General features: G+C 40.1%; 2 protein-coding genes across 2 annotated transcripts; one reads left to right on the forward strand and one right to left on the reverse strand.

Annotated features, from left to right (window-relative positions):
• Positions 1 to 5232: 5232 nt before the first annotated feature.
• On the reverse strand, positions 5233 to 8940 carry LOC145622369 (uncharacterized). The gene has a single exon (XM_081676394.1). It carries the CDS (start codon positions 8938 to 8940, stop codon positions 5233 to 5235), a length of 3708 nt encoding a protein of 1235 aa, XP_081532520.1.
• A 1716-nt stretch (positions 8941 to 10656) lies between these two features.
• LOC145622370 (F-box protein At4g22280-like) lies at positions 10657 to 13010 on the forward strand. Its single transcript, XM_081676395.1, has 3 exons — positions 10657 to 11547; positions 12654 to 12740; positions 12939 to 13010. Exons 1-3 carry the CDS (start codon positions 10657 to 10659, stop codon positions 13008 to 13010), a joined length of 1050 nt encoding a protein of 349 aa, XP_081532521.1.
• The last annotated feature ends 300 nt before the right edge of the window (positions 13011 to 13310 follow it).

The raw sequence follows: 13310 nt of genomic DNA on the forward strand, positions 1-13310 counted from the left end.
AAGAGAAAGAGAAGAGAGAACAGAGAAGTGAGAAGAGAGAAAGAGAAGAGAAGAGTAACAAGTTGGGTGACTTGTTCCTCAGGGTCTCAAGTTCGTAGAGGAACTTGAGTGTGAGTCTTTAGCTTGTAATAGGATCATTTGCCCTATTATAGTGAAGATTCTTTTCCCAAAATCCCAAGTGGTCGTGGTTTTTCTCCTTGTTAGGGCCAAGGAGTTTTCCACGTAAAATCTCTCTTGCATTCTTTAGTTCCTTCAGTTAATCTCTCAGTTCCTTTAGCTAACTTAATTTTAATTCCGCAAAAAGTTTGGCTAAACTCTCATACTACAATTCAACCCCTCCCCCCTTCTTGTAGTATTCATTGAAACAACACATGATAAATCTTAAGATTCACCTAAAAAGTAACCTTACTGCGAGTTAGCTGATCGCCTATTCAAACTGAATCTAACCCTTTTGAGTTTTGAGCTCCGCCCCACTCCACGCCTTGGCGCTGGCCAAGGTTGATCCGGTTCATTGGCTATAGCTATAAGTCGCAATCATGCCAATACCAGGGACCAGTACAACACAAATAATAACCATAGATAGAAATGGGCCACAATCTTCCGATACAATCTAAACCTTCGCAACAATCATGTTCACCATAGCATTGATTACCTTTCGCAGTGCATGTCTGCCCTAACACCATACCTACAAAATCACAACACCAATCAATTAAAAATAATCCTAGAAATCATTAGTTATACATTATCTCCATTTTCTTTTAGTTGACACCCTTTTATTATAACGCTTGCCAACGCACTATTTTAACGCTTGATATCTCTAATTCTCGACATTCTAAAATTACAAAAAGTTGATATTAATAAAATATACGACATTGAGACGATTCAAACAAAATCCCACTTAATTGTGTTTTATGTAATTATAAATCACAAAAACTAATCAAAGTGTAGTTTGTGAATAGTGTAAAAGTCAAATGCTGTCAACTAAAAAAACGAAGAAGGAAGTATAATTCTCAATATATTGCAAAATGTGGAGCCACAAGAATTAAGAAAGCGGGTAAAAGGTGGAAAGCACCACAAAATTAAACAAAGTGAATTATTTAGGGAATATATGTAAGCAAGTTAATAAATGTCAATACGAGTATATTTATTGGGTAAATGCAACGTCAAAAGAAACGTCGATTTCCTTAAAGAGAAAATATGTAACATTTGTGAAAATTCCTAATTTAACATAAACTTGCTACTTTCTCCGTCTTTAAATTACATTCCACATCTAGCATTTATTCCTTGCATAATAGAGAGAAGTAGAAATGTAATTTAGGGACGGATGGAGTAATTAACAATAACCTCATGTGTTCAAAAAAAAAAAAAAAACCTGATGTCATTAGGATTAACATTAATCCTATGATAATTGGCTTTAGATGTTTTAGAGACACCATATTCACAAGCAATTGTTTTCTAGTTAACCTGGTTGTTTCGAAGTATAATTTTGCTAGTTTAGTTTGTGGTTTGGTTGGAAAGCGCATTCACATCTTCTCTATTTAATGCCTTAGCTTTTCAAGTTATTAAAGTCAACTCACTTAAAATAATTAGATTGTGTAGTTTACTATAAGTTTGTAAGACATGTGCTATGCCTCGTCCAAAGATGCTTTGACATTGATGATACATCTTGCTGAAGATTATAATAAAAATTAACTGATAGAGTATAAAACATATTCATGTGCCTTAACCATCAACTTAAGCTTTTGGTTGAGATGGTCCACTAACATGGTATCGATTATGTTTTATACTCTATCATTAACTAAAGAGAAGCCATTAGTATAATAGAAGTAGAAGTTTGTATTGATATTTTAATTTAGTCTAAATAATATTAGAGTACATTATTGTTGTTATGTGTGAAGTTGCATGACTTATTATTAGGTTGTGGCAGAGACTAAGAGAGAGCCATAAATTGAGGGACAAATAATGTGGACGAAATTTAAATCCCGGTTTTCGAAGTGGGTATTATATCCTAAATCTTTAACTAGTTATAATAGTCAATAACATTTACATTGGACTTAGGTTACACTATCCTCGTTTCTAAATGATGTTAACACCTTCCTTTGGCCTATTTTGAAAAAGTCACCAACACCCTCACTTGATATTTATGTGTGATGATGGGTCTTAATTAAGTCTCAGCTGATCACTTGGTGCTAGGCTTGTTAGATTATGTAAATAATCAAGTGCATATTATTAGTTTGTATTTTACTAATGTATCTTTACCACTAACCCTAGCATACGATTTTATATATACAATAGAATATTAGGGTTAGGGCTAAGGATACATTAGTAAAATACAAACTAATAATATCCATTAGATTATTTACATAATTTAACAAGGCTTACTATTGTTATTTAACAAAGCGAGCCTTGCCCGAGTAGCAAACTTAGCACGTACGAATGTCTAAATGGTGACAATGTGGGGTGATGGCTTGATGCGTGCATGGGGTTGAATGGCAGATGATGGACCGATGACCAATGGAGGCGGATTCAGCTTGATCCACTTCAATCCGCTCCATTTTCATCTCACGAAGATCAAAAACCATAATTAAATTGTCATGTACTTATGTGATAAATTAATTGCTAATCTTCATTATCTAAGTCTATGTCAATTGCGGAGTATTATTCTAATTGAATACATTGACTACAGATCGGAGTAATTAATCATCTTCAATGCAACTGTACATATGCAAGTTGATACATTTGTTTATATAAATAAAAAATAGGATATTTTGATTTTTACCACCTTCCAATAACGACTTTGTCGAATTTACCACCTCCATAAAAAAAAGATTTACTTTACCACCACCAAAATTTCCAAAAAATCGATTTTACCACCAACTAAGGGATTCCATCCATGAATCCGTTAGTAGGGCCCACATTTTGAACGTTTCTTCTTCATCTTCCCCGATCTTCCATGTCAACCAACCAGCAACGAAATCAACTACCTTATAGTGAAGATATGCACCTGTCCCCTACCAGCTATGAAGCAGACTACTTCGATAATCCTCCTCCAATTGAAGTGATGAAAAATCTGGATCTACGTGATTTGCCGAAGGAAGAGTTTGCTGATGTCCTAATTGCCAGTCCTATCAAAGAGGACAAAGCTGCCGGCACTTCTGAGCCTGCCCCCCGAAAGGAGCCCGAATCGAAGAAAGATTAACGGGGCGGGCAGCTATCACCAGAGTCATGTGGGTCCTCTTTGTCTGTAACTTTTAAGGCTCATTGTTGAGCTGTTTTTGTCATATGTTGTTGTTTAAACAATTTCTTTCAACTTTGTATTTTGGCCGATCTGACCCTTGTCTTTTTTGGGTGATGGCTGTCGAATTTACTTCCGTGTGTTCTGACAATATTTATCTTACCTCTGTTTAACATTTATTAATCTTGTCTGTACTTGGCAATATCTATAATACTTGACTGTATTTTGATTGCGCACTACTGTATTGTTTTTCTGTCATATTCACTTACCAACGATTTTACCGTTAAACTTTATTTGAAAATTTTCCTGTATCCATTAAAACGTCGTTAATAACCTATTTATTTTTCCTTGCGACTTCCATAACTATATTGAAATTTCGTGCCTATTTGCTTACCTGTACACTAAGTTTTTTAATACTTTGGTACTTAATCTGTATCTAGTTGAAATAAATTATCGGCCTATCATATCGATTCCAACTTTGGTACTTAATGCCTGTACACTAAGTTTTATAATACTTTGCTACTTAATGCCTGTACACTAAGTTTTTTTTTTTTTTATCATATTCCAACTTTCCATTCCAACTTTTTGATTCCAACGTACTGGCATATCAAGCATAATAGGCATATGCCCCCGATTTCCGTAATTAATTTCCTTAGAAATTGATTTCGGTAATCCTTATCATTCTGATATTATCGGTATTTTCATGCAGCTGTCCAGAACTTATTCCTCTCCGGTAAGATGCCTAAACAAGTGAACTGCACTTATGTCACTTTAATTCCTAAGACTGAAAATGGTACATGCAGCCTTTAGCAGGCCGAGTATTGACAGTGGATCAGACCGTCAATTTCAACTCGCCTTGAGGCGCATTAGTTATCCAACCTTCCTCCTCACTTGAATGAAAGAGACAGCTAGCTAGGCTGTTTGTCAAATCATATCGAAAGTAGGGGATGGCTCCATATGTTGTAGTACTTACTTTTCTTACTAACGGCCTTAGCCAAAATCGTCAAAACAAATTACAGGCATGGAGCTTGCTTATAAAATATGAACTAACAGAAAAAGCTAAACCATGACTACATACCATGCCGGTACCAAACATAAGAAACAAAAGTACAATCTAGACGTAATATTTTTTGAGGACGTTTGTATTCCAAACATTTTTTAACGGTACTCCCTCTAGAGTCATCAGCCGATATGATCCTTGGCGAATCGTTTCATACACCTGATAGGGGCCTTCCCAATTTGCGGTGAGCTTGCCATCTGCATTCCCTCTACCCGTCGCAGCCGTTCGACGAAGGACCAAGTCTCCATCTTTCAGAGGCCGGTAATTAACTCTCTTGTTATATGCTTGACTCATACGATTCTTATATGCCGCTGACCTGATGGCAGTCGTAAGCCGAGTTTCAGGTAAGAAGTCTAATTGCTATCGTAGGAGCAAGTCATTTTGATCCTCACAAAAATGCTGAACACGGAACGTAGGGAGTCCTACTTCAACCGGAATGACAGCTTCGGAGCCGAAAGCAAGGTTGAATGGCGACTCCCCAGTAGTTTCCCTTGTTGTCGTTCTATTTGCCCATAATATTTCCGGGACCAGATCTGCCCACAAGCCCTTCGCATCTTCTACCTTCTTTTTCAGTGTCGTTAATATCTGCTTATTTACGGCTTCCGCTTGGCCATTTGACTGAGGATGGCAGACGGCTGCGTATGCAAATTTTACCTTGTATATGCTAAGGAAGTTCTTAACTAGGTTGCAATCAAATTGGGAGCCGTGATCAAACACCATGGCGACCGGTAGCCCAAATCGGGTGAATATACTCTTCTAGATGAACTTCATAACTTCACTCGCTGTTATTTTTGCTACCGGTTCTGCTTCTATCCACTTGGTGAAGTAGTCAATCCCTACTATCAAGAATTTCCTGCTCCCTGTTGCTGACGTAAAAGGTCCGATAATGTCCATTCCCCATTGTGCAAACGGTATCGGATTTAGAATTGGTGTCAGATCATTTGGCGGCTGGTTGATTGCTGGCCCAAATATTTTGACATTTGTCGCACCTTTTTGCGTACGCTAAAGTATCGGCATTCATTGTTGGCCAGTAGTACCCTCTTTTCATCGCTTCCAAGGACATTGACCGGCCTCCGGCATGATTCCCACAATCCCCTTCATGGATTTCTTCTATCATCCTAGCTGACTCATAGGCCGATATACACCTTCGCAGTGGTAGCGAGAACCCTCTTTTATACAGCATTCCCTTGAACATGACAAACCAGACACTATCCTTCCTTATTTTCTGTGCTTCTGTTTTATCCGCCGGTAAGACATTATGTACTTTGTAGGCTAGTACGCCATCATACCATTCTTGGTCGTTAACCACGCAATTCACTTCTTTTGGAGTGTTGTCGGGGTCAATGCTTTTGCGTTCCAGAAGCTCCACCATTACAGTACGTTCTAAATCATTGAAGCTGGAACTTGCCAGTTTTGCCAAGGCGTCTGCCTGTGTGTTTTTTGCTCTCGGCACCAATTGTATTGCAAATGATTCCAGGTTTGCCGTTACCGCTTTCAACTTCGCCAGGTAGGCAGACATCGTTTGCTCCTTGGCCTCATAAGTGCCGTCAAATTGACTTGCCACCAATTGTGAGTCAGTCGTGAGTTCTACCCGCTTTGCCTCAGCTGCAACACATAACTGTACTCCCGCAAGTGCTGCCTCGTACTCAGCTTCATTATTGGAGGCTTTAAACTTGAATTTGATAGCGTACTCGAATATGTCCCCTTGCGGTGATATCATAACAATTCCGGCTCCGGAGCCTGTTGATGTTGAGGAGCCGTCAACGGAAACCTTCCACACTCCATTGTCTTCTTCTTCTTCAGTGTAGGATGTTTCCACAATGAAATCAGACAGTGCCTGAGCCTTTATCGACACTCGTGGTTTGTAAATTATAACATATTCCGACAACTCTACCGCCCATTTGAGCAATCTTCCTGACGTCTCCATTTTCTGCAGAGACTTTTCTAACGGTTGATTTGTCAACACTTCAATGGTATGTGCATCAAAATATGGCCTAAGTTTTCTTGCTGCTATAACCACTGCATATGCAATCTTCTCTATCAGAGGGTATCTTCTTTCGGCCGCGTTCAGGACATGGCTCACAAAATAAATTGGAATTTGTGCCTTCTTTCGTTCTACTATCAACACCGCTGCAACCGTCTTTGGAGATGCCGAGATGTATAGTTGCAGGCTCTCTCCCTGTTCCGGCCGTGCTATGGTCGGAAGGGACCTTAGATGGTTTTTGACTACCTCTAACGCCTTTGCTTGCTCTTCCCCCCAAACGAATGTTTTATTTTGCCGGAGGACTACAAAGAATGGTAAGGCCTTATCAGCCGATTTGCTAATAAACCTTGTCAGCGCCGCTATGCGACCAGTAAGCTTCTGTATGTCCTTTATAGACTTGGGTTGCGGTAGGCTAAGTATAGCTTCTATTTTGTCGGGATTTGCATCTATCCCCCTTTCACTGACCATAAACCCCAAGAACTTCCCCGAACGAACTCCAAAGACACACTTTTCCAGATTGAGCTTCATTCGGTACTGACGCAAAGTTTCAAATGTCTCCCTTAAATCTGCAACATGGTCAGTGGCTAACCGGCTTTTTACGATGGAGTCGTCAACATATACTTCTACGTTTCTTCCTTTCTGGTTTGCAAAGACTTTGTCTACCAGTTTCTGATATGTTGCTCCGGCTTTTCGTAACCCAAACGGCATTGCCTTGTAGCAAAATACTCCGGCATCCGTAATAAATGTCGTTTTCGTTCTATCTGGCGCATACAAGCTGACCTGATGGTATCCCGAGAACGCGTCCATAAAGCTGAGCAGAGCATGGCCGGAAGTGGAATCTACCAGCCTATCTATTCGGGGCAGTGGATAGCAATCCTTTGGGCAGGCTTTATTCAGGTCTGTAAAGTCCACGCACATCCTCCATTTTCCTGACGGTTTCCTTACCATGACCACGTTTGCTAACCATTCAGGGTACGTGCAAGGCTCGATAAATCCCGCCGCTAGCAACTTGTTTACTTCTGCTTGTATTGCTTCTATCTTTTCTGTCGAGAAGTTTTGTTTTTTCTGCCTAACTGGCCTGGCGTTGCTATCCACATTCAGCTTGTGTACTATAACATCTGGATGAATTCCTGGCATTTCATCTGCCGAGAAAGCAAACACTTCAGCGTTCTCCAGTAAAAGTTCCACCAGATGACAATGGGTATCAACATCCATGTCTGACCCAACTCGTACGGTTCTTCCCGATACCCCAGGTTGCAACTCGATTTCTACCGTCTCCCCTCCTGGTGAAGGGCGGGGAACTGCTGCCGGGCGCGTATCGAAATTCTCCATTGCTAAGTCGTGTGAAGATACGGCTCGCCCCCTTTTCTGCGTTTCCTGGTTAGCCTGGGGTTGTCGGTTAGGTTGCTTTAAAGCTGTCACATAGCACTCCCTGGCCATTGTCTGACCTCCTCTAACGCGCTCTGTCTTTCCCAAATTTGAAACGTATACCATCGTCAAATGGTATGTCGAAACTACCCCCTGCACATCGTGGATCAGGGGTCTACCGACAATAGCGTTGTACGCTGAGGGCACATCAATTATCAAAAATTCCGTCATAACATCTTTGGCCGCCATGCCTTCGCCAATTCTGACTTGCAAGACTATACTTCCTTCCGGCCTAATTGTGGATCCGTTGAAACCGATAACAGGATACGATACCGGAGTAAGGTACTTCCGGCCTATTCTCATTGCATCAAATGCTTTTGCAAACAGGATGTTAGCGGAGCTCCCTCCATCGAGCAATACTCGCTTGATGTTGGCTCCATTGACCGTCAGAATTAAAACCAATGGATCATCGTGAGGAAAAGCCAAACCCTTGGCGTCTGCCTCCGAAAAGGATACTGACGGCATGGAAGCAGGCCTTGGCCGCTCGTCTACACCCAGTGCATTCACTGTGTGCCGGTGCTCAGACAAACTCTTTTTCGCCCCGCTAACTGATCCCCCGTGCACCGGACCACCGGTAATAACCTCTATTGTGATCTTGTGTCCTGGCGCACTATTCCCTTGACGGTATTCTCCGCTGTGGTTGCGCCGGTAGGTGTCATCTTGCATGGACGAGTCACCCTGCCTTCGATATTCACTTTGTCTGGGTTGCGGGGCTTGCTGCCGGCTTGGGCCTGCTTGAGCCCGATACTGGGACAGATGGCCCTTCCTAATGAGGTCTTCTATATTCTCTTTCAGCTGAGTACATTCTTCCGTATAATGGCCAATATCCCTGTGAAACATGCAATACTTTTTCGTGTCCCGACCTTTGGTTATCATTGGGGCCGGTCGTGTCCATTCCTCTCTGTGCTGATTTATTGAATATATTGCGGCCCTAGGTGTGCTCAGTTGCGTGTAGCTACTGTACCGGCCAAAACCTCTGGGTGGCCTACCGGCCCTTGGCTGGCTTGGTTGCTGTTGTGGTCTGTTCATTCCGCCGGTATAGGCACTAGGCGCAACCCCATCATTCTGTCTTCGAGAGGGCTCCGGTGCCGCTATCTGACTACTGGTTTTCAACAACTCCTCGCTTTTGATGTATTTATAGGCCTTGCCAAAGGCCACGCCTAAATTTGGGAACGACTTCCTTGCCATGTATTTTTTGAAGTCATTATCCCCTAGACCGTTCATTAAGGCCATTATCGCTATTTCTTGCTGTAATTTCGGTATCGTGTTAACCTCACCGTTAAATCTCCTTATGAAATCCCTAAGGGATTCATCCCTTCTTTGTCAGACCGACATAAGCTCTCCCGAAGTTCTCTGCCTTGCACTATTGCTAATATATTGACCGGTAAACAGTTCGACCAAGGTATCGAAGCAATCAATCGATCCATTCTCCAAATTGGAAAACCAATCCGAGGCTGGCCCCGTAAGCGTTGTCGGGAACACCTTGCACCACACCGCATCGGTGTCGGTATAAAGCAACATATGGCTTTCAAACGCCGCTACATATCGCTTGGGATCTCCTTTGCCATCAAAGGTACATGTCGGCATTTTTATCCTTTCCATTTGCTGATCCAGTACCTCCTGGGTGAAAGGTGATACTCTCGGCCTGACTATAGTCCTGGTTGTACGTCTTAGCGGCCCGCTATTGATCTCGTGCTGCCGGGACCCTAAGTCCTCTATCTGCGTTCCATGAGTTGGTTGGCGCTCACTTGGAACAATTATTCCCCGATTTTGGGGCTGTGACGGCGGTTGCTCGTCTGCCTGGTTGAACTGGCTCGCCAGATTCACAATCACGAGAATGGCCGGTGTATCAACTTGCCCCCTATTGGCTGCAGCTTCAGCCTCCTTTCTTTTCCGGGACATCGCTTTCATTACCCTTGCTGTTACCTCTAACTCCTCAGGAGTAAATTCCTCCAGGGGGTCCGGTATCCGTGCGGGGCTTCGTTCAGGTGTTATCAGTGTGTTCACAGTATTCTTGTGGAGAAGATGAGTTTCATCCTCCACTTCAATCTCAGGTATTGTATTGACAGTTTTGTTCGCATTGACATTCAGAGTGTTCTACCATACTGACGGTTTTCGGCTTCTGCTGTCGGTATTACGTGTTCCTGGTTTTCTTCCATGCCTGGCGAAGGCTATTTGGACGATAGAAGTTATTACTATCCCCTCCTTCTAGCGCCAACTGTTCCGGGTTTGCTCCGGTACAGATAATCTTCCTGGGTTGGTAAAGGTTTACCGTCCAATTACGCACCTGCACAGTCAACACAGATAAGCTAACCCGGGGGTTATCCGGGAATAACCTCTCCGATGCTAAAGTCAGCAATCCGATAAGAAGAAAGAATGAAGAGAGAGAAATTGTTTTAGATGTGTAGTGAGAGAGAGAGAGAAAAAAGATGTCCCTTTGGGTGAACATTTGCTTGGGTATATATAGAGAGATAACCAAGCTGGTGCCACCTATAATGATAGGTGGCAAACCGACCTCGTAGGCAGCAGGTGCCTACGTGGTCTCAAGCAGCTCTCCACGTGGCCGTTTAGAACGGCCGTTATGGATTTTCGAGCTTTCTTATTAATCAGTTGTTTCAGTATTATTATAAGACATTACCGGCTAATTAGGTATTACTACCGGTATTATCCCGTACAAAACCTCCTCATCATTCAATTTCAATTAATCGCCTCTTCATCGATCAAAGACATTTATGCTCCTCCAAATCTTCCTCAATTTCATATCTAAAAAACAAAAAAAAAAAAAAAAAAAATGGTATGTAAGCGTCAATTATTCCTTAAAAATATATGAAAATCAGTTTTTTTGTTGTTGTTGTTGTTTAAGATTATAATTATGCTAATTGAGTATCCATGATTTTCTATTTGAATTGCAGGTATAATAATAATTTAGACCTTGGACATGTGCAAACAATGGCCAAAATCGATAGGATAAGCAATTTACCAGATGAATTATTAAGTGAAATAGTTTCTCGCCTTTCCGTACAAGAGGCGGCTACTACCTGTGTATTATCAAAGAAATGGCGGGATGTCTTTGCTTTGATTACCCGGCTCGGGTTTGATCAGTGGTGTCGGGATACACTTGAACAACTCGAGTGTGATCATTCGTGTCGGGATACGCTTGAACAGCATAACAAATTTGTTGACAACGCGTTGCGTGCTTGCAGATCTGAAAGAATAACTATGTTTAGACTCAGAATTCGCGTTCATCAATCTTATGTTTATATGGAATATAAGCGTCTTAATCATTGGATGTCCTTTGCTTTAAGCCGCGGAGTCAAGCATCTTGAAGTTGTTGCCTGTTTGAGTGATCACGTTAAGCTACCATTAGCCCTTTTCGAGTGTCAAACATTAGAGATGTTAACACTAACATTGAATGTTAATTTTGAAGTTCCCTCGACTTATAATTTGCCAAACTTGAAAGTGTCATGCCTGTGTTTTGCTTCTTTCCGTGGTGAACATTTTATAACTAGGCTAGTTTCGAGGAGTCCATTACTCGAACGCCTAGATTTGACAGGAAGCAGGGAATGTTTTGAACCTATCAATGATGTTATTTCTGCACCTTTTCTTACTACATTATATCTAAACCTTTTAACGTTCCATAAAAATCAGAGAAATAAATTTTTTCTTGATGCTCCTAATTTGAAGTATCTAGACTATTCTTTAAGATTGGAATCGCAATATTGTATTGGAGATTTGAATTCACTCGTTGAAGCTAAGTTAAATATGCCCTTGAACGAGGTTAGGCTTTTCAGATCAATGTCCAATGTTCGACGTCTACATCTAGGTGCAACGTGCATGAAGGTTTGTTTGTTTTACTCTGAAGTATTAATTTATGATTTTTTTGACAGGATGACTTTTGAGTGGTCACAATAAAATTATGGTCAATATATTAGATGAAATCGCAACTGTTTATTTTTTTTTACTAATGTGAGCCGTTGATAAAATTGACTGTTGATTTCATCTATGAAAATATTAACCAAAAAAGAATAAAAAATAATAATAAAAATCTCTCATGTTCTATCCCACTATCATTCAGTTTCCAATTTTTCACATGTCAGTTTTTTATTTTTTTTTATTTTTTTTTATCCCATTTCATTGTCATTTGCTTTCATGTGTTCACGGCAGAATTGAAACTCATAAATTTGTATGTTTGATGCAATTGTTCACTGTAGATTCTCTGTAACATTAGCCTTTGAGGTTTTGATTGCTTGGACATTCTTTTGCTTTGCCTTCTGCTCGTCATCACATTACTGTCCTTTCACTTGGATTTACTTTTTCTCAATGAAGTTCATTCTTCTTAATTCTGTATTTGTGTGTTGCTTACATTTTATTTTGGGAAATCTATGCTTATTTAAATTAATGAAAGTGGATGAGGATTGGATTGAAGGCTTGAAGTAACACTCTTAACACAATTAAGAAGAAGAAAGCATAGACATTGAGCAGGGAAAACAAACATAAACTGTGAAAAATTGAAAACTGAATTGTAGTGGGATAGAACATGGGAGATTTTAATTTTTTAAATCAACGGTTCACATTAGTCAAGAGAATTAAATGATTGTGATTTATCTAATACAATGACCTCAATTTTATTGTGGCCATTTGAAAACTCTCCTTTTTTGACAATAACCCATTATTGTTGTTTTAGTAATAACCACTACTCCGTAGAGTAATATTTTTGTATGAAATTTACTACGAGTATCTACTTATTTCCAAAACATTAAAAAACTGTCGGTGGTTATTACTTTTTTTGTCAGAAATTCCGTTAATTTAATTCTTCTCTTACCATTACAAAAAAGTTCTTTAATAACGAAACTAATTACTGTACTACTCTCTGGTGCTAGGGTCTCGAAAAATGTGGATTAAAGCATAATAAGCTGCCTATATTTTGTAATTTACATCATTTACAGCTTAATTGTGCCTGGAGTCATTCCTATCACGAAGTAGTGTTGGAGATGCTTCATGCTTCACCTGTTCTAGAAACAATTTTCTTTGAGGTTAGCACGTTTTTTTTTTTTTTTTGTTTTTTTTTGTATATGTTTGATCACTCTTAAGGTCCTATTCATTTCACTTTATTTTTGTTGAAGTGAAATTATTTTTACTGATTCTATTATATTTCTCTTTAAATATTATATTTTCAAGGTGAACTGAACATGGCCTAAGTTGATTATCTATGCTATTGATGATCTTTTCAGGAATTGAAGTATGAATGGAATATGTTACTAATTGAAATAGAAAAGCATGACTTTCTCTCTCTAGGATTTTAAGTCATCGGGGACTAACTCGATCACTTTGGTGATTAGAGCCCCGGGAGCTTGCTCCTGGTGGAGAGCAGGTCTTCTGCCTTATGTTCTTACTTCAATTAAGAGCATTAGGTTCTCTTGTCCTTTTTTATTCTGATTATTTTCTTTCAGTCTTAAGTTAGTCCTGTTTTTTCCTGTTTTTCTTTTCTTTGTTATTTCTCAATGGTGAATGAAGTCTCTTCGGGGATCTCTTCAGTATTGAACCATGCTGCGGTAACCATTGATGAAATGGAGGAGGATGGGGTGATGTGTAACCCACAAGTA

The sequence above is a fragment of the Chenopodium album genome, unplaced genomic scaffold (genome assembly GCF_948465745.1).
Source record: "Chenopodium album unplaced genomic scaffold, dcCheAlbu1.1 scaffold_37, whole genome shotgun sequence".
Classification (NCBI taxonomy): domain Eukaryota; kingdom Viridiplantae; phylum Streptophyta; class Magnoliopsida; order Caryophyllales; family Amaranthaceae; genus Chenopodium; species Chenopodium album.

Bases quoted from the DNA above. Each gene is read 5' to 3' on its own strand.
- LOC145622369 (XM_081676394.1), bottom strand. From the start codon at position 8,940: ATGGCCTTAATGAACGGTCTAGGGGATAATGACTTCAAAAAATACATG.
- LOC145622370 (XM_081676395.1), top strand. From the start codon at position 10,657: ATGGCCAAAATCGATAGGATAAGCAATTTACCAGATGAATTATTAAGT. The intron at 11,548-12,653 runs GTTTGTTTGTTT...CATCATTTACAG, and splicing joins TAGGTGCAACGTGCATGAAG to CTTAATTGTGCCTGGAGTCA. The intron at 12,741-12,938 runs GTTAGCACGTTT...TGATCTTTTCAG, and splicing joins TAGAAACAATTTTCTTTGAG to GAATTGAAGTATGAATGGAA.